This window comes from Cephus cinctus, unplaced genomic scaffold, assembly GCF_000341935.2.
Source record: "Cephus cinctus unplaced genomic scaffold, Ccin1 Ccin1_scaffold0754, whole genome shotgun sequence".
Lineage (NCBI taxonomy): Eukaryota > Metazoa > Arthropoda > Insecta > Hymenoptera > Cephidae > Cephus > Cephus cinctus.
In genome coordinates this window covers 198023-219248 of record NW_014333364.1, presented here as the reverse complement: position 1 = coordinate 219248, position 21226 = coordinate 198023, and the positions used below count along the sequence as shown (strand labels likewise).

The 21226-nt window shown below is 46.9% G+C and overlaps 1 protein-coding gene and 1 long non-coding RNA gene across 5 annotated transcripts; one reads left to right on the top strand and one right to left on the bottom strand.

Annotated features, from left to right (window-relative positions):
* Window positions 1–1468: 1468 nt before the first annotated feature.
* LOC107270401 (protein TANC1) lies at window positions 1469–20524 on the top strand. 3 transcript variants are annotated; one of them, XM_015745391.2, is made up of 15 exons: window positions 1469–2077; window positions 5177–5326; window positions 13490–13863; window positions 14117–14237; window positions 14333–14476; window positions 14609–14749; window positions 15066–15704; window positions 15777–16099; window positions 16175–16453; window positions 16541–16984; window positions 17077–17283; window positions 17476–18038; window positions 18110–18561; window positions 18636–19363; window positions 19446–20524. In XM_015745391.2, exons 2-15 carry the CDS (start codon window positions 5230–5232, stop codon window positions 19752–19754), a joined length of 4821 nt encoding a protein of 1606 aa, XP_015600877.1. In that variant the 5' UTR covers window positions 1469–2077; window positions 5177–5229; the 3' UTR covers window positions 19755–20524. The 3 variants fall into 3 exon arrangements, with proteins under 3 accessions (XP_015600877.1, XP_015600880.1, XP_015600878.1); XM_015745394.2 differs by lacking the exon at window positions 14609–14749 and having other exon boundaries at window positions 1477–2077; XM_015745392.2 differs by lacking the exons at window positions 1469–2077; window positions 5177–5326 and adding an exon at window positions 9710–10128 and having other exon boundaries at window positions 19446–20523.
* LOC107270410 lies at window positions 5328–9481 on the bottom strand. 2 transcript variants are annotated; one of them, XR_001538328.2, is made up of 2 exons: window positions 9051–9481; window positions 5328–5513 (listed from the first exon to the last, which is right to left on the bottom strand). It is a non-coding gene; the product is annotated as an uncharacterized LOC107270410 (long non-coding RNA). The 2 variants fall into 2 exon arrangements; XR_003060521.1 differs by lacking the exon at window positions 5328–5513 and adding an exon at window positions 5552–8918.
* Window positions 20525–21226: the final 702 nt, after the last annotated feature.

The window sequence follows — 21226 nt, the reverse complement described above, 5'->3', positions numbered from 1 at the left end:
GAACCCAAATCGGACAACAAATATGGCTCCTGGGGACCAGTTTACAAGAACAAAGAACATTTCGTCGGCATGCACATCTGTTAACCTAAAATTTTCGCCGATCTTTCCTTGAGTCACGTTAACAGCTTTCACATTATTTAATCGTTTAATAACGACCATGGGTATCGAAGTATATATATATTTAAAAGCTAGTAAAGAAAAAGAAAAAAAAAACGTCAAAGCGTGGAAGCATCGTACGTTTTAAAAATTTCTTAGCATCAGTGCATAAGTCTTAATTAAAAATCTTGAATAGGGTATGATTCTAAGATACTTTAAACTCGGCTTTGCGACTACTAACGTACTTCAAAAATGTGATATTGATTCTTGCAAACATCTTGCGAGCGAGATAACCTCTTGATGGAATAAACGAGCTAGTCATGTCATTGGCCGAGAATCTCTTGCGTCCTTCTTATGAAGACTTTTTAAAAGTCGGAAACCCCCAAGGAACGAAGAGGCCAATACGGCCAGTGTGATCCCGCATGGGAAATGCGAGAAACAATAGCACATAGTATATGCATAAATGCGATTGACAATGGTTCAGTAATTAAAAATATTCTATGTCTTCCCTTATATCGGAAGGATCCTTGCTTTTGCCTCTAACTTATTTTCAAACATATGTATATGCTTTTTAACGAAAATATTCGGGGCTTCTTTGATGGATAATTGGTAAGATCGTATCTACACCGCATACGGTATATATCCAGACAATAAATATATATATATATATAAGATCGATTAAAAGGGTGTAACGTTATAAAATAAAGGTGACAGTTACGGTATATTGTCGTTACACGGTGATTGATAATGCACGACCCAACGGTCCGTAGTTCAAGACGCCTAGACGTCCTCGGCCCCTCTTGGGGTAATAAACTTTCTTCCTGTGCAGGGCACGTGCGAGAAAAAATCTCGTTGAAGTAAAGGAACGACAAAAAGTCTCATTTTGGAGGGTGGTTCCGCCGGATATGCCGCAGGGGGCAAAAAGGGAGTCGAGCGTGCATCAGGGCGAAGGGTTAATGGAGGAAAAGAAGGGTCCAAGAGGTTGTTGACCCCAGTGCCTAGATAGTAACAGTAATCGGCATGACACGCCCTTTTCGTTACCTCCTGTTTTAATGCAGAAGACAGAAAGTATTTTGGCCAAATTCTCTATATCGAGAAACTGAGAAACTTATAGAGACAGAGGGCGATCGTGAGATACGTAAAAAAAATCTGGAACATCCGTTGAGGCTTCCTTGTCGTAACGACAAGTCTGCCTAATTTATTCGATTTCCAAGTTTTCCAAGTTTGCGTGTCCAATTCCTCGAAATCTTGATAAAGGTTCCTCCTATCGTTGGTTTTGTCATTTTAGTGAAAATGAGGAAAATGACAAAAAAAATTTTCCTCGCGTCGTTAGTCGTACGAGTCGTCGGCTACCAGGCGGAGCTGAGCGGTTGACGAAGTGCAAGGGGAACGTCACGAGGCGGCTGCAGTTACTTTACATTAGAACGAAGAAGTAGAAGGACGCGAAAGGAGAAGTAGGGAAGGAAGCTGGAGCTTTCACGAGACGCGGGGAGTCTTGTGGTAGGAGCTTTGCTCCCCGATGACTTCCTTGGGAGTGTTCGCAGTCTGCTAGAGTCCGTCGGCGCGTCCGGGCCGCACACTCCGACGCTCCGCGGACTTGGGAAAGGAATCTGGCTCAGAGACAAAATTCGAAAAATTCGTATTAGTTATTTATTTATTTATTTCCTTATTTATTATCCGCGAGGCTCCCGCGAGACTAGTTATTATTTATTCGTAAAAGCGGCCACGCTTCAATTTCATAACCTCGTCTGCCCGATAATTCAGTTCGCGGAGAACCGGCGATCCGCCGAATAATCACTCGTCTGGCCTGTGCTTTGATACCGGAGTGCGATATCAGTGCGACGTTCCAGGTGAAGTGCCGACGGAAGAAGGCAAAGGGAAAAAGTGAGAGCGTTCCGGGGATTCAGATTTTAAAAAAAAATATCGAAACGGAACGTCGCCAGGAACGTGAGACCACGCTATTTCGAGGGCAAACTCAACGGTAAGCTTATATATATATGTATATATATATATATATATGTATATATGTCCTCTTGTTTCGATTCCTTTTTTTTCGGAATCGCATACCAAAGCGTCGTCTCGAGACGCGATTATATTCTGTTAAGGACCGCGACTCGAGTTTCCCAGTATGCTGTAATAATGACCTATCGTATAAGATCTGTAACGAGTAGCGCTATTACTCTTAACGGTACCAACACCAACTCTTAAAAATCTCAATAATCAACATCGTGGGAACAGTCCTTAGATAGTCTCGAAGAACCGGTAGGCCTATTACAAGAAGAATATTTATTGAGTCAAATTCATCCCAGAGTAAAGGACAAATTGATTTGATGACATGGAATCTCGACCGGATGCCGGATGCGTTAATGACGTTTGAACTTGCACTTATTTATAACGGGACGTACGGAGACTTAGGACTGTAAGGTTATTACCACCGTATAGAGTACTGGAGTAAAGTAAACTTTAATTAGTAAATTTTTCGATACGCCGTCAAATCAATGTATTCAGTACTTCTGTCTTGTATCAACAAGAACTTTACTTTCGATTGAAAAAATTAAGTGCTCAGAGTGAATTTAATGACACTGAAAAGTCAAATTACCGACAGCTTTCTGTAGTAATTACGAGATAAAAGAGCCGTCGGTACGTATATAAATATACATAGAAAATTAATTCAAATTAGCATATGAAAGTGACGAATAAAGTCTCTCAATTGACTAGTACGCATCGACAGAATTTCCTTAATGAAAGGAAGTAGTGACAGCTTTTACTAGCCAGACGCGGCTTGACCTTTTCCTATGGGATCTATTAAGAGCAACTGCTATCGTGTGCGATACTCGTTTAGTATCCATATCGAATTCTATACAGCTAGTATCTTGGAAATCTTAACCGGAAATAGAGCTTCCTTCTCCGACCAAAAAATCCTCGGCTTACGGGCGTAGTCCTCGTCTATATCTCGATGTACCCTCCACGTCCCGGTTTGGCTCTGCCTTTACTACACCGTGCCACCCAAAGCAATACCGTCCCTCGTCGTATCCATAGGTGAACCAAGAAGGGCTGCTATTTTTGACTCCATCCGACAGTCACTCGTCGCCGCGACTGCCACCCTCTGCAAACAGCTTACATACTTTTCATTCTCCTCATCGCCGCGAACGTGCCCACCCTCGGCTCGTGCCACTACGCACGCTGCCGGTTAGCCCAGCGTGGGCGTATGCGTTGATGTGGATGTGGCTTGCCACGCGGCAATACTCTGACCCTGCATTGAGAATTAGTGCAGGGTGCCAGTGACAGTTTCGCTTGGGGAGATCAGCTTGGGTTCGTTCAACTCTGGGGATGAAGTTTGAGGGGACCCTCCCCCGCGAGGGAACCCTGGGGATTCTCCTGACACCTAAAGGAAAACCTAACCTCTACGCGTCTACGGGTAAAGGAAATGTTAAGGAATTCTCTTACCGGGGATCCCTATAGGATTTCGATATTTATTCTGCTGGAAGAGCCTTTAAAAGCTCGTGCGAAAGTGGATCACCGAATGAAACGGATGCGAGTCGTATCCTGTCGAACTATCCCACGTTTGTTTGTTCTTTTCCTCTGTACTCATTTACATTGCTCTGTAAATTATTTCATTGTCCGAGCTCCACGGCTTAATTGCCTTTTGTCGTATTGGCTGTAGCGTAGATTTTACGCGAAGACTCGTCCGACTCTTCACGCAGTTGGCTCAGGTGTAAGATAGACGCCATTGGCATGGTTGAGACTGAAAAAGCGTAGCAGCCGTGGCACCGTCTCCTCTTTCGCCACTCGGCTGTGGAACGACGATGACAAAAAATAAAAGATAAGACAAAGCGACCCGCCGGCATAGCACGCAGCAGGAGAATCCATCCCAGGAATAGACGAGTTCTTTTTCTTCGTTTCCTTCCGCCGAGTAATTATCGGTAGAGCCGGTCCCTCGTTCGGTCAACTGCCAAAACTTAGAATTCGCTCCCTACCGCATAGACGTTCCACCTACCGGAAATGGAGGAGAACTAAACTATTCTCGTACAAGTAGAATCCTTTAGCATCCGCTGTGAAGTTCATGGTAAATTGATTGTATCGATCGCCGATAAGGCTGTTCACTCTCTGTCTGTCTCTCTCTCTCTCTTGTGCACGCAGTTCGTAAACTCCCCGAAGAATAACGGTGTCTACCGCCGTGCTGTCGGGACGGCGACAGTCGCTATGCTGAAAATAGAACGTTCTACCACCTCAAGAAGAGAACTTTCGTTGGAACCTCTTTGTAGATTCTCTCTCCCTTTTCATCGTACAAGGCGATGTCTGAATCTCTCGCGTTCCACGAGCTCGATCGATGCCAAAGATCGTTCCCAGCTGTCGATCTTCTCCAGATGAGACCCGACTTCTCCATTTTACTGGCACGTTCACCCACCCCGAGGGCGTGCGCTGCTGAAATTTCGAAGAAGACGAATACAGACACAAGGTTAGGGTGGCTCCTTGAGAGTGATCCTGAGGGAACGGAGAACCCCAGCCCCTCGCATATGTCGAACACACGAGGGAGCCAGGAAAGCCCGAGACAAGCGTATGCGACTATTTGGAAGAAACGAGGAACAAATAAACCGAGCTGGATGCCAGCCAAGGGTGCTTTGACCCTATCCGCTGCCGACTACCGGCTTACCCCCCATAGTCACGAACTTTAGGACTTGTGAGAAGCGCCAGCCGCGATTTATTTCGTCCGGTAATGACACGAATGCATTTCAGTCAGTTATTTTCAAATTGAAAGCCGTTTACGGTTTCGCTTGATGAAAACTAGACCATAGACGGAGTCGATACGGAAGAGAAGCTTTTTTCTTCTATAAAAATCTGCATTACCAGAGGAAAGTCATTGAATCACTATATTTGGCCCCGTGACTCACTCACTCGACTGGTAGGGATGTGCGAGCTTTGTTTGAAATTTAGCGGAGGTAGAACTGTCTGCCGAGAGTACCGAGTACATACGCACACATTCCCGTGTCTGCATTACGTTCTCCTTGCTTGATGATAGTATCTTGATGATTAACGCGGACAGAATGTTTTTCACTGATAATTTTGTTGATTGTTGCAGCGCGAATGCACGAGGATATATATAATTGCCTGGGGCTGTAAAAAGAAAAGATCATGAGAACCAGAGACTCCATCGTTTACACTCCCGTGTCGCTGGGACCGGACACCGACGACGAGGAGACTTTAGTAAATGCCGAAGTATATAATAACGGTAAGTTATTAAAAAGCTTCATTAACAATGTACTACAATAGTTATTACATGCACAATTTTATTATCGTTTGTGGCATTAGCCAGTAAACTATATAAATTTCAAATATCATTGTCGTCGGAGTAAAAAGCATTGAAGACCCTTATGAGCTGCCGTGCGTCGCTGTTTTACCGACGGAGTATTAAGTGTCTAAAAAGTAATACATGATCAAAATAAACAAAGCAAAAAACAAACATATTTTAATTTAATAAACAAACATATTTTAACGGATCAAACATGAATCAGTCTCATCGTAATCTCTCTTCAAGGACGCAAATATCATTTAACAATGTGACTTCTATCATCAGTCACTGGTTCCGTACTAATCTAATCGCGAATACGAGCTTCTTTGTATTTCAGTATACACAATATATCGCACGAGCATTATACAGGGATTATGAGATGTAGTCGTACGAGAGGCGCCAGTTGATATCCCATTGCGGCGAGTTAACAAAGCCGCAGCCGATTAAAAATCGTTCGACGATTCGTATAGGAGTAACACGTACGTCTTGAACCGTTATCCGATTATAATTCTTAACTATCGCAAGTATTAACAACGAACGAGTAAAGTCGTTCTTCCTGTAAAATAATGATAATAAAAAGCATAGAATAGAGAGAGACAAAGCGAGCCTCTCGGAAGACCATCTCGAGGCCCCACGAGTATAGGTATACCCGATAAGTTTTATCAGAGCTGGCGCCGTCTGGACATTCTATTAATTTCCCAATCGGTCTCCTCTTACGTATACGTAAATCCCTTTAGCGTCCGTCTATTCCGATCGATGATCCCTCGTGGAGGATTGATAGCCGGAAGGAACGTAAATTCGTTAGGTTAATCCGGCGCTAACGAGGACCCCGCTCACGTGACTCTTGTCTCGCATAAAGGCAAACGTCCTCGAATGTCTCCAAGTAAGAGGGATAGGCCATACTATTTGTATACCATAGCATGGAAGCCAAAGCGAGCATCAACGTCCAACGTAATCTCTTTAAAGGGATCAGAGATTACGGTGCCATGCGGGACACGTAGTTGACGTGCGGCACGTACGCTTAGGTAAAACGTAGCTGCCCTTCGGCGCCCTGAGAGATTCAGTATCTTGACCACGTATGTTTTCCTCCATGAGCAAAAAATGGAAATGCAAGTAGATGTTAATCGGTGAGTTCGTAAATTATTTTTTACAATATATTACTCTCTCTCTCTCTCTGTCTGTCTCTCTCACTCTCTATACAATATATGTATATATGAAATATTTATATACAACTAGTCACGTCATAACCTGTTACATGATTTTCTACCTCCAGAAAATGGTATTTGCCACAGCCAAGAAAAGCGACACTGGGTTCGTTAACTTAGCTGAGGTTATGTCGGCAAGCAGCTTCTCACTGTACGCAATATGCGTATGGAACGTGTCCACAGATACGATGTAGAAAGAGCGAGGCATTCGCGATCGAAGCGTATCAAGCCGTGAATGAAAGAAGGAATGAACGAATGAATGAACGAACGAGTCGACGAATGTCCCAGGGTAGGGATAGAGATACGTGGGAGCTGCGTGGGCGATCGAAGCGCGTATCTTGTACATAGCACGTACGTACGTATCGTCATGCTGCCTATACATTTAATCCAGGGTGTATCGGAGTTAACACGAGTGCATTTACGTGAGCCGAGGACCATTCAGGATAGTCATGACACGCGGGACACGGACCGACTTAATTCGTTCACGTACGAACTCGTAACTCGTCCTGCTGATCTCCACTGTCTCCTAGCAGTTGGTCAGGAGGGCGCGTTTGCCAATGTTTTTCTTTCTGTTTTACGCGAGCGTATTCCGTATTCCGAGTCACGTGGGCGAACTAGACTTCTGTACGTAATAAGCGCACGTTGTGCGCATGCGCGTACCAGGCAGTCGTTAGCTTCGAATCCGCACGAACGTCTAATAACGATGAATCGACTTTCCTCTTTGGACGCCGTAATAAATTGCAGTTAACGGTTTTCTGGCTTCCGTGTGAATTTTGTTTGGTTATAACGCGCATAGGTGGTCCCGCGTGATACGTATCACGATCCTGTTTAGTGTTTATAGGGTTCAAGTGGACGAGAGGAATGCCGGGTATTCGGCAGCCGAAAATGAATCCCCAGTGTTGTTTGGAGGACTACATCGGTGTCCTTGAAACGCGCGGAACGGATTTGTAAGCTTCTCATTGGATGAGAGATACGATACGGACGGGGGAGATGGCGTTTCTATGTGCACGTGAAGATTCCAGAGAGTCTACGGGGCCCTGGGACCTACTACCTGCCGGATGACGTGGCTCCTACGAAATCCAAGGGCCTTACGAAACGGCTGCCAGTGCGTCTCTGTGTCTTGCAGGAAATTTATGCGTGGGCGTTCAATCTCGACGTAGTTTCCTATCGGGACGATTAGCTGAGCGATTTAACGTTTAACTTTGCCCACGCGTCAATTGGCTTCAATGTAGGTACGTACACAGGGGGTTTGAGATAAATGCACGGGAACGAGTTCACAATATGCCAGAGGCAATGAAAAAGGTAGCTCAAGAAATTTGTCTTCCCTTTTAATCTCGTTACGCTGTTGATCGAGTCTTCCGTACACGGTAAGGGCCCACTTCTATTTTTCCTTCGAGATTCTTCGTAAGGCCCATCGAAAAGTATCGAACTGCCGTGGTGCGGTAAGATTCTTTTTGCCGGGACGATGTCGGTATCGGGGCCCGTATAAGGCCCGGGTTGTACGCACGGGTCCCCTGCTATCCTATACATACACTTCGCCCGGATAACCAGCTCCCGTGTCGCGGTACGCGCCCTTACACGATTCGTCGTAGACGTGGGATCGTAATGCGCGCTGCCATCCTCTCGTAACAATTGTCAGGGGACGAAGAAATCTGATGGAACGAGAGAAGCTGGATAATAAATTCAAATGAGGAATTCCAGTCCACGTAGTATTTTGCTGGTAGGAATCGAAGTATGCCTGCTGTTTTTTCCATTCCTTAGGCCCTGTTCATTGCACGTAGCTCTCTTCCAAGTACCGTGCAGTTCGGAATAGGTTTCAGTCCTTTTTAACGGCGAGTCCATAGCGAGGTGCTCGCTTAATTACCGGTGCTCGTTTCAGCGTGGGCCCTACCTTCGTTCTCTCGCACTTGGGCCCACGATCCCGGTCCGCCCACCCGCATCCGCTGTCTTGGCCTACGTACCAAGGTGTACACAATACAGAGACACGGCAGCACGCATGCACGCACGCACGGCTCTGTAAGCACCGTGCACCGGCTCGCCGATCGTTTTCTTCCTACTTCTCCTTTTTCCTCCTTTTTTCCCATTCTTCCTTTTCCGTCTCACGAGTCCTCGGCTTCCCGGCTCGTCGACTCGTCACGTCCGGCCGCTGGTTTCTTTTTCCGGCCGAGATCCCTCAAAACTGTCGGCGCACTCGAACGCGATGTCCCGTAGATCTGTGTACTCGCCCTAACGACTGCAGTGGGTTGGCTGATAAATAGGTAGGTAGATGTTGGCAGGTATGGCAAAGCTACCTTAACCTGTTCGCGTCGCGACGAGATCGGGTCACTCTGGAAGCAGGCGAATCAGGGAGGCCAAAGAGAGAATTCGACGGAGGGTACACACCGAATGTGAAATCCGCGACATCGACCCACGTTCTTACATAGAAATGCGCCTCCGTTACGTATACGAAGAAATATTACCTGGCAGGTCGAACAACGGGAGCATTAGCATTTTCACGCCTAGATCGGATGCACCCCATCACCTTACACGACACGATCCTCTATGCTCCTTCGGCTTGAACATAGTATCAACATTGCTTTTAATCTATAAACAAGTAACCTTTACTGACCTGAACGCGTCTGCGATCACGTTACGCATCCACTCGATAATTATATCCAGCCAGCCACCCACCCGTCAATCAATCATCTATCAATGGAGAGACACTAGGTGGTTATGATCTTCGAGACACTGGACTTGTCATTGCCGCGCAGATTTCTTTAAGTAAAGTATCGTCTGGCGCGCCGATAAAAGAAGGGCAGGCAGCTTCTAGCTGGTTCTGCCTAGTACTCTCTGTGCAAGCGGTGCTATAGTTTCTGTCGTGCACATTAACGAGAGGGTTCCGTACCGAGTGTTTTAAGATAGCTGACTGTATGTGTGCCACACTGAGCGAGAATAGCGTGCGTGCGGTGCACGAGAGTTCGAAAGAACGAGAGAGAGAAAGAGCGTACGTGATTCTGCCACACGAACGCTCGTAACCATCCGACCACTAGCCACTCAGCCAGTCAACCAGTCATCCAAGCGGCAAGCGAGCTCGCCAGCCAATCAGCCTCCATATAACGCTCAGTGCTGCGGACTTGTCTTGGCTCGAAGCTCTTCCAGTGCCTTCAGTGCCTCCAGTGCCTTCGGTATAGTCTGTTGTTCTCGCCGCGTTCGAGTAACCTAACTTCACTTCGTCGCGAGCGCACGTCACTCCTTCTCATCCATAGAATAGAAAAGCGATCCTGGATCGCGATGGGAAAAATAATGCTTGAACGATGTAAACGCAAGCTGTCTTTTATATGTGATTCTTTGCTGCGACATTGTTAATCCAGTGATAGACACAGTGATCACCTCCATTGGGACTCACCCGGTGATCCTTTTAATAATCTAACAGTGAGAGATGAAGTGAGCGTACTGCCAAGTTTGCTACTGGATTAGAGTGTTGTATATACACCATGGCGCCTCCGGATAGACACAGATCACCTCGGCCTGGATCCGGGCTCAGTCTCTCCGTTCTCGGTTAGTACACGAGATGCTTTGAAGTGATATTTTGCATTATGTGACTCCTTGGGGCAGTTGTACAGAGAGAATTGCTTTGCATTTCTCGTACGTTCGACGCCCGTGAACTACATGCTCCTCCGTGTCGCAAGAGAAAGAACAAGGTAGAATATAGAAAGGCAAATTGTATCAGAGACTTGGCGCATAAGACTGACGTAAATTATCGAGAAACGTCACCCGTGGCCCGTGGGCAGGACTCTTTAGAAATCGCACGTGCGTGACAGCGGGTTTCTCGTGATTATTTTGAAAATGAAGGCAACCGTTGCTGCGCCGAGCTGCTGCCACCTGTTGCACCCAATTAAATCGCGTAATGACATTTGCCTTTCGAACCGTAACCAGCCGTGTACTCCTTTCGTATCCCGACGGATTCTTTTATTTAGCTGCAGCACTCTCAATTCTTTTCTCGTTACTTCGCATTCGCGCCACTTTCGCAGACCGCCCAAGTTGTCTCTCCCCGTATTCATTTGCTTACTTACGTAGCTACCTCTAAGAATATCTTTACTTGTCTTCCTGAACTCACGAGTTGGTAAGTTGGTAAATTACAATCGGTCGATTGTGCGGCCGTCTGAAAGCCGGTGGTTTTGTCATTTCGTCACGCAGCTATTTACTTTCTGACAAAAACGCGGAACCTAGAAACCTCAAGACCTCGGCTGGCTATGTCTCGAGAATAGAGGCGTCGTGGGATTTCGTAATGGAGATAGACGACTAATTTAGATAGCGCCGTACACGAGATTGCAATTGAATTAAACGAGGCGATTGATTCTGCCGCTGTGGATACGAATGGTTTTGGTAAAAGGAAAATGAAAAGTCTCTGATCTATAATACAAATCGGCTAACCAATTGCGATCAGACCAATATTGCGAATCGACAAGCATCAAGCTTTCGATTATCGCGCGAGCAAGGGTTCGGCTAATTGCGAGTCAGGATTATCCTGATAGCGATAAGCTGCCGAGAAACTTGAGGTATCCGCGAAACGATGCAACGGCACGGCGACGTAGACCTTTCCTACGAAATCGCGAACGGTAAACGTGGCGCGGAATATTCATGGAAAATGGCGCGGCTGACTCAACTTCTTCGTACAATCACCTTGCCGTTCCGTCTGCGACGGTACATACGTGTCGATGCCTTTTGACGATACCTTTTTCTTCGAGGATCGGGCTATTAACGGACTCTTTTCTCAGAACGGCTCGTACCGCACACAGACCTGCTGAACCGATGCAGTGAACGGATCCTCGTATACTCCAAAATAATACGCGAGCTACCCGTACGGACCAGCCGGTTTGCCCGTCAGGCGCTGCCAGTCAGGTCAGTCGGGCCGTGAGCACTAAAGTGGTCGAGGCAGGGGAAAGGGTCGGGCGGGGAGAGGGGAACGGTCTAGGTTAATAGTACAGCCGAAAACCCATGAATTCCCAGGGCTCTCCGACTCCCTGGAAAGGAAGCGTGAATATTCATGTTCCGCGCGTTCACGTTCCCAAGCTTTTCACAGCCGAAAGAAACGAGTTCGGTATAGTAAGGTTAGACGAATGAGTGTGGATGAACTATGTACGTCCGTCTCTCTTCCTCTCGACTGAGCTACGGTACAGTGTCCACGCTTTTCAGGGCCACACAGGTGCGTGTCTTTCGCAACGGTGCAAGCTGTAATTGAGCCGCGAGTCATCGTGGATATTACCAAATCAATATCTGGCTACTTTCCAGACGCATATCTACCTACTGGTACACGCGCCTTCCAACGAACCGTACCAACAGCAATGGTACAATCTATTGATCTACGGGCAAGATCATTTTTCGTAAGTTCGGGCTACCCATAGGAGAGCTCGGTTAATTTCATGCAGACAAATGGAACTAGAGTAAGCAGTACGTTATGGATATAAGGATGATTCCCGTGGAATAGTATACCAGGTTGGTAAAGCCCCGAAAAGCGTGACGGGCTTATCCAAATCTTATCGCTGTTTCCTTATCGCTGGGAAACCGGCGGGTAAACACCGTGTGAACTCTTTCGAGAAAAATGAAGAAAAGAAACGGGCTCCGATCGTTACCTGCCTTCTACGAAGTTCTTTCACGAGCATTGCCTTTTTCTTTTTCTTTCTTCCTCCTTTTCTCTGGACGCATTAAGTGCACACGGGAACGCCTGAACGTATCGTGGCCTCTCGAGATACCGATTTAAATACACGAGAGCTGTAGGCGAGCCGTACGGCCCGGTACTTTCTCTCACTCAGGCCCCGAATAACGATTATTACGCGTGACTCGCGTACCGAAACGAACTCCTCCAGCTCTGCGGGTCTTGTGGTCGACGATCTTGTCCACCTCCTTCTCTGGCTGCGCGCCTGTCTTCCTTCGCTCGGCTGGACAAGTTAGAACAAGTCAGGAGGGAACCCCTGCCCGCGTCGCGTCGCCGCTCTTACGCCTGTCCGCTGAAATGAGAATAAAAGGAGACCCGAAAAATTACCTTGGCCGCGCTCGCGGTTTTGATTCGGGTCAACCGCTGGCCGAGCCTCGATCCGCCCCGGGAAGCTTCACGAAAGCGGAGCACAAGTGAGTTCGGAACGGAAACGACAGGTGGAGCAGCGACCGTTGTCCGCGCGGATTGTTCGTCCCACTCGCTTCCTCGTGCGATCTTACCCACTCTAATTTCGCTGGGGAACGGTATTCTATTCTGATCGCTAATTAAGGATTGCGACAGGTTGATTTAACACTTATTCATAACAGTGGCAAGCATTGTAGATTAGGTCCTTCGTGTACCGGATGAGCGTGTCTACGTCGTACACTGGAATATTGGTTAGATTGTGGCTGTGACGAAGACAGGACGAAACAAATCAGATATAGTTTCTAACAAACAATGAGACGCGAGGGCCCTCGGGTCGTAAGAGCCGTGATCCTGTGTAAACTACAACTGGCCATAAGAGTCAGGTCGCGTCGAGTGCGTTGACCCAGCTACGGCCGGCTAGGCAGAGCTGCACCTGTCCGACTTGTATTTACCAGGATAAGGTCGTGCGACCTGAATCATGGCTAGGATACTTCCAGGAGTTCAAGTACGTACGAATGTGACTTCAGGAAATGGAACATTTGAAAATTGAGTATGAAGGTTCACCCTATAGGAAGTACAATCACGTAGCACCGATGTTAGCTACAGGTATCAGACGCGTCTCTTGACCTCACTTTCTCGGGTCAATCGTTCGAATACGAGGCGCCTTGAGGAGTCGTTCGTATGAGCATTATCTATTTGCTGGTCGATCCACGCCAATATGCTGGCCAGATGTGCGTCCCAATAATGTATATATATATATAGTGCGATATAAGTACTTGACGCCTCTCATCCTTTCAGACTTGGCGCAGATACGCGCCCTGGTCGAGTCATCGGGGATGGGTGGCTCGATATGTCCATCCTGCGAGATGCCTTTCGACAAGGGCAAGAAGCGTCGGCTGATCGACTCCTGCGGTCACGAACGCTGCTACTCCTGTCTCTTTCGCAGCGAGGCTTGTCCGCTCTGCCTCCAGGACGTCAGACCCGAGGATGAGCTTCATGAGACCACTTTTAATTCGGGCTCTGGTTACGCTCTGGCGTCAACTCCTATTTCCAGCCTAGGCTACGGAGACGACTGGGTCGACGATTCCTCCACGGTGAATTCGCTATGCGGCAGTCCAAGGCCACGCGCTAAGGTTGCTGCCAGGACCAGCCTACCACTGAGAGTCATACACGTAAGTTGCGTATTTGGAATTATTCACGCCAAGGTGGAGATCATGAACCAATGACGCGTCTTGGTACCAATACGCCCACTGGAGCTATGAAACGCGATGGTTCCATGAGTCGCTTTACACCTACGCCGAATCTTGATTCAAGATGGTCGTGTTGAATTGGATCTATAATCAGGCCAATGGGCTTCGCGCGTGACGGCCGTACCTTATTCTATTATGCGATTACTTCATTCGACTTTCTACGTGAATCTTTTAGCAAAGAGAATCGTCAGCGGACATGGTGTCATCCGTGGGCCCGGCCAAAGGCCTCAAAGCAAAACCACCGGTCTTACCAGAGTCTACGTCCCAGGCTCGTCACAAGGTCGTAATGGCGCAGAGTAAGTTGACGATAACTTCTTATGATTTTCCACGTGCGATATCTTTATCGGAACTTACGCTTCTATCGTCCTGGTTTTATCTTTCGCTGGTCCAGGTTGCCCGACGCCTCCCAACCAACGGCGAAGGTTCTTCCTCAACCCGAAGGTCCTCCGAAGTCCTTTTGCTCCGCAGAGAGCCGCCAGGCGCAGTGCTACAGCTCCAGAGCACACTGGAAATGAGAATCCCTCCGCGTTGTCAGGTAAGAACTTTGTCACGGTATTTTCTTATGGGTAGTTTCAATCGACGCGACAGTGTCTTTTGAATAAATTGGAGACAATAGGGATGTGATATCGTATTGCGAGAGTTGAGAATAAACATGACGCGTACGCAGCATGGATGACATCGTCCTGGGAGGGAAAATCTCGATGGCCTGGTGTTGTCCTCGGGAAAATCAAGTCCTTATGGAGCAGCAGCCAGGGTTCGACGAGCGACGGCCTAAATCAGCTGATTGGATCATCGGACAAAGTTACAGGCAGGAGGATATCTAGTTACGAGTGTGGATATTGAGTTAACGAGTGATTTTGAGTATGCAAACTTCTTGGGTACTTGCGTACCGTGCTGGCTGATGATATTTACGGGGAAAAAAAATGGGGACATAATTTCAGGTCGTAATGTATTTTTTACTTAGGAAAAAAGCATTTTGGACTAAGCATGATCGACCCGAACTGTTAACTGCGCCAATGACGTGTGATCTTGCATCGTGAAGAATGATTTGCTGTGCGCTCGATAGATGATTATTTTGAAATAAGTGACGAAACTTTTCATTAATAGTTCTCATATTTTCGCAGATGACGAGGGTGGAAATGTTAAGCCTCTCTCCTCGAAAACAAGGAAGTCTTCGCAGTCGGATCTTTATATGCGGTTGGGTCTGCTTTTGGGAGCGGGTCATTCCCGTGCAAACGGCTCTGGGGATGCTCCAGGATTCGCAAGAGTTCCAGGACTCGCTACAGGTCCCTGTCCAAGGCCTGTGATGAGACTGCACGAGGGTCAGGGTCACGATAGTTCAGCAGCGTCTTTCAGCAGTTTGACAAGCTTTGAGACGCAGACGCTGGCATCGACTAATACAAGTCCAGTGTCGACCTTAACAGGGACATCGAGTGAGGCTGAAGCAGCGGCTGCCCTTAGGGGACCTATAAAACCCAAAGTCAAGGCTAAAGGCAAGGGTAAGACCCGGGACTGCGACAGTGCCGGAAGTCTTGCTTCCATCTCTACCTCTATTTCCGCCTCGACTTCCATGTCCATGTCTATGTCGGTATCCGTATCCGGATTGTCGAATGGCAGCTCCAGTCCTCTCACGCCCCGAAGACATTCCGTCACGACGACGCAGCCGGGCCAGGTTGAGGAATTGGGTCAGTTCAAAAATAGGAGGTCCTGTGCCAGGAGGTCTGCCAGGACCGGGAATATTAAAAGACCTGTAGATCCGAAAGGTACGTTATTTCAGTAATTGATCGGCACTGTGAACGTGACGTGAGATCTCACTTTTTAAAATTATCTTGCAGTTCGATTTGCACATCATGCGGCTCAATTGACGCTGAAGCCACTGTTCTTCGAAGTGCCGCTGCTGGAAACTGATCCACTTTTCACGGGTAGACAATGGCTTCTCCACGAGCTAGAGACAGTGATAAATGGATCGGGTCCCGGGGTGCTCATATCTGGATCGCCAGGTACTGGAAAAACTGCTCTGATATTACAGCTGGTCGAGCACAGCTGCTTCGGAAGAAGACGAGACCAACCGAGTGAGACGGAAGCCGAGGAAGTCATCGAAGAAAAGGAGAAAAGCACTGCCAGTATGCATGCCAGTATTCGAACCACAAATGACAAGGTCAATAGAAATACCAATGAATCATATAAAATTCTTTGTTCCAACTGAATAAACTCAAAATCCCGTTGACTCCAGGTTCGCGAGTTAGCGTCCCATGTCGTGGCCTATCATTTCTGCCAAGCGGATAATAATAGTACCTGTCTGGTTCCGGACCTCATACACTCACTGGCGGCTCAATTATGTCAGGCGCCACAGTTAACATCCTACAGAGAGTATTTACTATCAGAACCACACCTACAAGGCTCACTCTCGCAAAGAGAATGCACCGTGGATCCGGACCTGGCTCTTTCAAGAGGAATTATCGAGCCTTTATCAACCTTAAAGAAGGCTGGCAGATTGCCGGATACTAATGTGGTAAGATTCATAACAGCGAAGTAATACTATAATCCTCATACCTAGTCCAGGCTGTAATTAATTACACACTCTATCTCTGATATCTAGGTCATTCTAATCGATGCTATATGCGAGGCCGAGTATCACAGACCAGACAGGGGTGACACGATAGCTTCCTTCTTGACAAGACACGCTTCCAATTTCCCAAATTGGCTTAAAGTCGTCTGCACCGTAAGAACGCAACTGCAGGAGTGTGCCAAACAATTCCCATACACGAGGCTCTCGCTGGACAAGAGTTCAAACGATCATATTGGCAATCATATTAGCAAGGATCTTGCGGATTATATTGGCTACAGGCTCGCGCAGAGTGCTGCCATCCAAACGAACGTGACCGCCTCCGTGAACGGCAAGGCAGAATCTTCGTGCGTTGCGAATCAAACTCGATTCGCTTCGCATCTCCTCGCTCTCGCCAGAGGCAGCTTTCTCTTTGCGAAACTCACGCTTGATCTTATCGAGAGTGGACATCTAGTCGCTAAATCTGCAAGCTACAAGGTGGGACATCGACGTTGATCGTCTCGTTGAAGACAATGATGCCAGGGATACGGTCCTTATTAATTTAATCTTTTTCTTTTTCTTTCTTTCAGGTTTTACCGGTCTCTCTCGCGCAAATCTTTCAGCTGCACTTTAATCTGAGGTTTCCCACCGCTACATCCTTCGACAAAGTACAGCCTCTCTTGGGCGTGTGTCTTGCGGCACTTTACCCGTTGACCTTACCCGAGATCTTTTATTCCGTCAATTCCTTGAACGCCAATCGCTTCGTCTCGTGGGATGATTTTCTACAGAGATTTAAGGTGAGAATACGCAGGGAGCTGCATTATTGATAAATTTCTATATTACTTCCTCTAACCGTTGCCTCATTCGTTTCTTGCTGCTAGTACATACGCAGGATGTGTGAGTCGTGGGTACATTATATGTGTATAGTATTTTCAGTTAAGTTTTCGAGAACGTGCGTTCGATAGTGAACTTAAAGATTTATTGTTTAGATGCTCTCTGGATTTCTGGTGAAGCGGCTGGACAATACCTACATGTTTTTCCATCCGTCATTCAGGGAATGGTTGATGAGGCGGGACGAGGGCGAGTCGACAAAGTTTCTCTGCGACCTGAGACTCGGTCACGCGGCCATTGCTTTTCGATTGTCTCGACTTCAAGCACCATTGGACGGTGATAAGATCCTGGAACTTGGTCACCACGTACTGAAGGCGCACGTGTACAGAGGAGTCGCGCCATGCTGGCCCTCTCGCGATCTACAAGCTGTATGGTTGGCATCTTCAACGGAATGCGTTTCCTCGGCTCTCTGTACCTTGAGGAACATCTACAGTCCCAATGTCAAGGTCTCGAGGCTGCTACTGCTGGCAGGAGCATCACCGGACTTCATCACGGAGTACTTGGGCCAAGCGCCCGTCCTTTGTATGTACGCTCATGAGGGTTCGGTAGAGATGGTATCTCTTCTATTGGAATTTGGTGCTGATGTGGAACTGACCAATAGTCAAGGGTGTACTGCATTGTCACTATCGGCATCTCGAGGACACTGCGATGTCGTCAGAAGGTCAATATAGTTGCCTGAACTAAAAGAAGTTGGTGAAAACTTTTGAAACGCAGTATGGTTTGAAATTGTAGGTTGGCAGCTGCCGGGGCGTCTCTTGGTCACGCGGATATGGCCGGTCAGTGTCCTTTGGTACACGCAGCCAGACACGGAAGACTCTCTGTCGTTGGATATTTATTGGCCTGCGATTGGCTAGTACCTACTGCAAGTAGTGTGTCTGAAAGTGCTTCTTCAGACGTGGGCAGAGAAGAAGCGGCCCAACAGGCTGTGGTAGCTGCAGCAGCGCAGGGCCATGAGTCGATTGTAGAGTACCTTCTGGATATGGCTGAAGTGACGGTAGACAGGCCGGATACTTTGACTGGAGAAACTGCTTTGACTATAGCAGCTGCCAATGGTTCCACAGCTACAGTTTCTGCCTTAATGGCTCGAGGAGCAAGTGCAATAGCGACAAACGCGAAGGGATTGTCGCCTCTTATGTTGGCAGCTAGAGAAGGTCACTGGGGTACTGCTGAAAGGCTTCTCGAAGGTTGGTTTTTTATGGTTCTAGAAAATCTAGGATTCGCGCGATTATACATTAAATGTTTTTATTACTTTGCTTAGGATCATTGTCCAGTAGTACGGATCGAGTTTTGGATGAAACAGCACCGCTCTTGGAGCAACGCGATCCCGCCGGCAGAACGGCTTTGATGTTGGCAGCTGCAGAAGGACACACAAATTTAATTGAACTGTTCTTGGACAAAGGATCTGTTCTCGAGGCTCCCGATAAAGAAGGATTAACTGCTCTGGGTTGGGCTTGCGTTAGGGGCAGACTGGCAGCCGTTCAGAGTTTACTCGATCATGGAGCCGATGTTAATACCAGTGACAACACTGGACGAACTCCTCTCGATTTAGCCGCCTTCCAGGGCAATCCTAAGCTGGTTCAGTTACTCCTGGAGAAAGGCGCAGCCGTAGAACACGTTGACTTGCACGGAATGCGACCTCTGGACAGGGCAATAGGTTGCCGCAATGTTCCTGTTGTGCAGTGCTTCCTCCGTCGAGGTGCAAAGTTGGGTCCTGCTACCTGGGCAATGGCAGCCGGAAAGCCCGACGTGCTCTTGATATTGCTAAACAAGCTTTTGGAAGACGGCAATGTTCTGTATCGCAAAGGTAGACTAAAGGAGGCTTCACACCGTTACGCTTACGCGCTACGAAAATTCCCAGGACCCCCGGAACAGAATCAGGATAATCAGAATCAGGAGCAGAATAATCTGGTCTTGCATCTCCCCACATTCGCACAGCTCAGATTAAACTTCTTACTTAACTTGAGTCGATGCAAACGTAAGATGAACGTAAGTATTGCCCTAGCATAAGAATTTTACATCCTGTATCCTCGTTAACACCTTAAATACAATGCTGCTCATAATCCATCAGGAATGCGAAGAAGCGATTGAACTAGCAGACGAAGCTCTCAAGGCAAGACCAGTATCCTATGAGGCCTTTTACGCCAGAGCAAAGGCCCGGGTCGACGTTGGATTCTTGGAGCAGGCACTTGCTGACGTCCAGGAAGCTTTGCAAATTGCACCACCCCACAATCGTCAGGATCGTAAAGTCCTTGCAGCCCTTAGAGAAGAAATTGTATCTCGGTTAGAAGGTATAGGTTCTGGAGGTTCGGTCGCACCAGGAGAAAGCATTTCCAGATCTCGACTTAGGGCATCAGTGGACACCCTCACCGAACTTTGAACTTCCATATAATAAGAAAGAAAGGTCCTCGAGACTTGAGGCGAGTTATATATCGTTACCCAGGAGGATAACACGATACCGCGTATGATACGGAGCAGCTGCTTATTGAAAGCTCATGTACGACTCATCTATTCTGCTCCGCGTACGCGTTAACGTCATAGCTTTAATGAAAAATTCCCATTATCACAGCATTTCATTCGCGAGCATTGTGTCTGATGTAATTTACTCGATAAGCGAGTTTTCGTACTAAGCTTTACTTGAATTCGACATCCGGTTTCGAACCGTGACGTTACACTTTAATATATATATTTGTATACTATTATAATAGATTGGCTTTATCGCGTCGTTGTAACATTGAAATTATTTAATATTTAATCACAGTATTCTCGTTGTTTATCGGGTCCTGCGAGTCCGCCGCGCATCCTCAAAGTCGGACGTCGTGTTCCTCGCACTTCGAACACCGATTGTCATACGGAGTCTCGCCAATCAGCTATGACATAGGAGTCCAGATCAAAGAGACAGTTATAAGAAATGCACGCATCTTGCCACGCCGTAAGCATCAATATAGGTGTACCAAGCATTATGATACAGATTATCAATGCTCGAGTATATTCAAAATAGGAAACAATTGAATGTGCATATTCACAGCCTATCGATGATAGTACCTACTATGCTATATCGATAATCGAAATGTAATCGAAAATCACGAATGTTATTGACCCGTATCGAAGAACAATGGTGTCAAATAAACGAACGTTTTATTGAGAATCGATGTTTGCCTATTTCATTCGCCTTATAGTCCATCGTCATACGAGCCCATCCTGATTTCTCGTGTGTTCCTAAAATAATCCCAAATACTTGCCTAAGTAAAATATCCATCACGTGACTGCCTGACCTTATCACGATTTAATGACTCATTCGTTTGCATCGACATGAAGATTCGTTTTTTTTTACATAGAATCGCGTGAGCTGTGCGTCAACATTATTTTTAGATAAATCGATCCTTCCTGACACTTTAGATTGTTCGAGGAATATATCTTCGAATACTCATTTTGCGAAATTTTTCACCGCTCGTGCCGGGACGATCAATCATTGGCTTATAATATCGTGAGCCAATAATAATATAGTCGTCATGCGATATTTCATAGTTCTGCTATGAGATATTCATATAAGATTGCTGCTACATGGATTAACGCATTTATTCTTTGCCTAAGTGTCATCAGATTTGAGCTTACAAAATATTGACAAGCTGTGATTACCTGTTAAGTTGCATTGGCAAGTATTAAAAAAAGGGAATGTTATAGCATTTTCAATGAGAATAAATACCATTTGCTTAATTGTTATAATTCTTTTAACTTATGACCCGACACCGATAGCAAAACATACGAGAACGACTATCTTCGAGAACCAACCTACGTTACCTTCGGCCGTCCACCCGTCGTTCGTGCATCCGCAAGCCAGGCGGCCGCCAG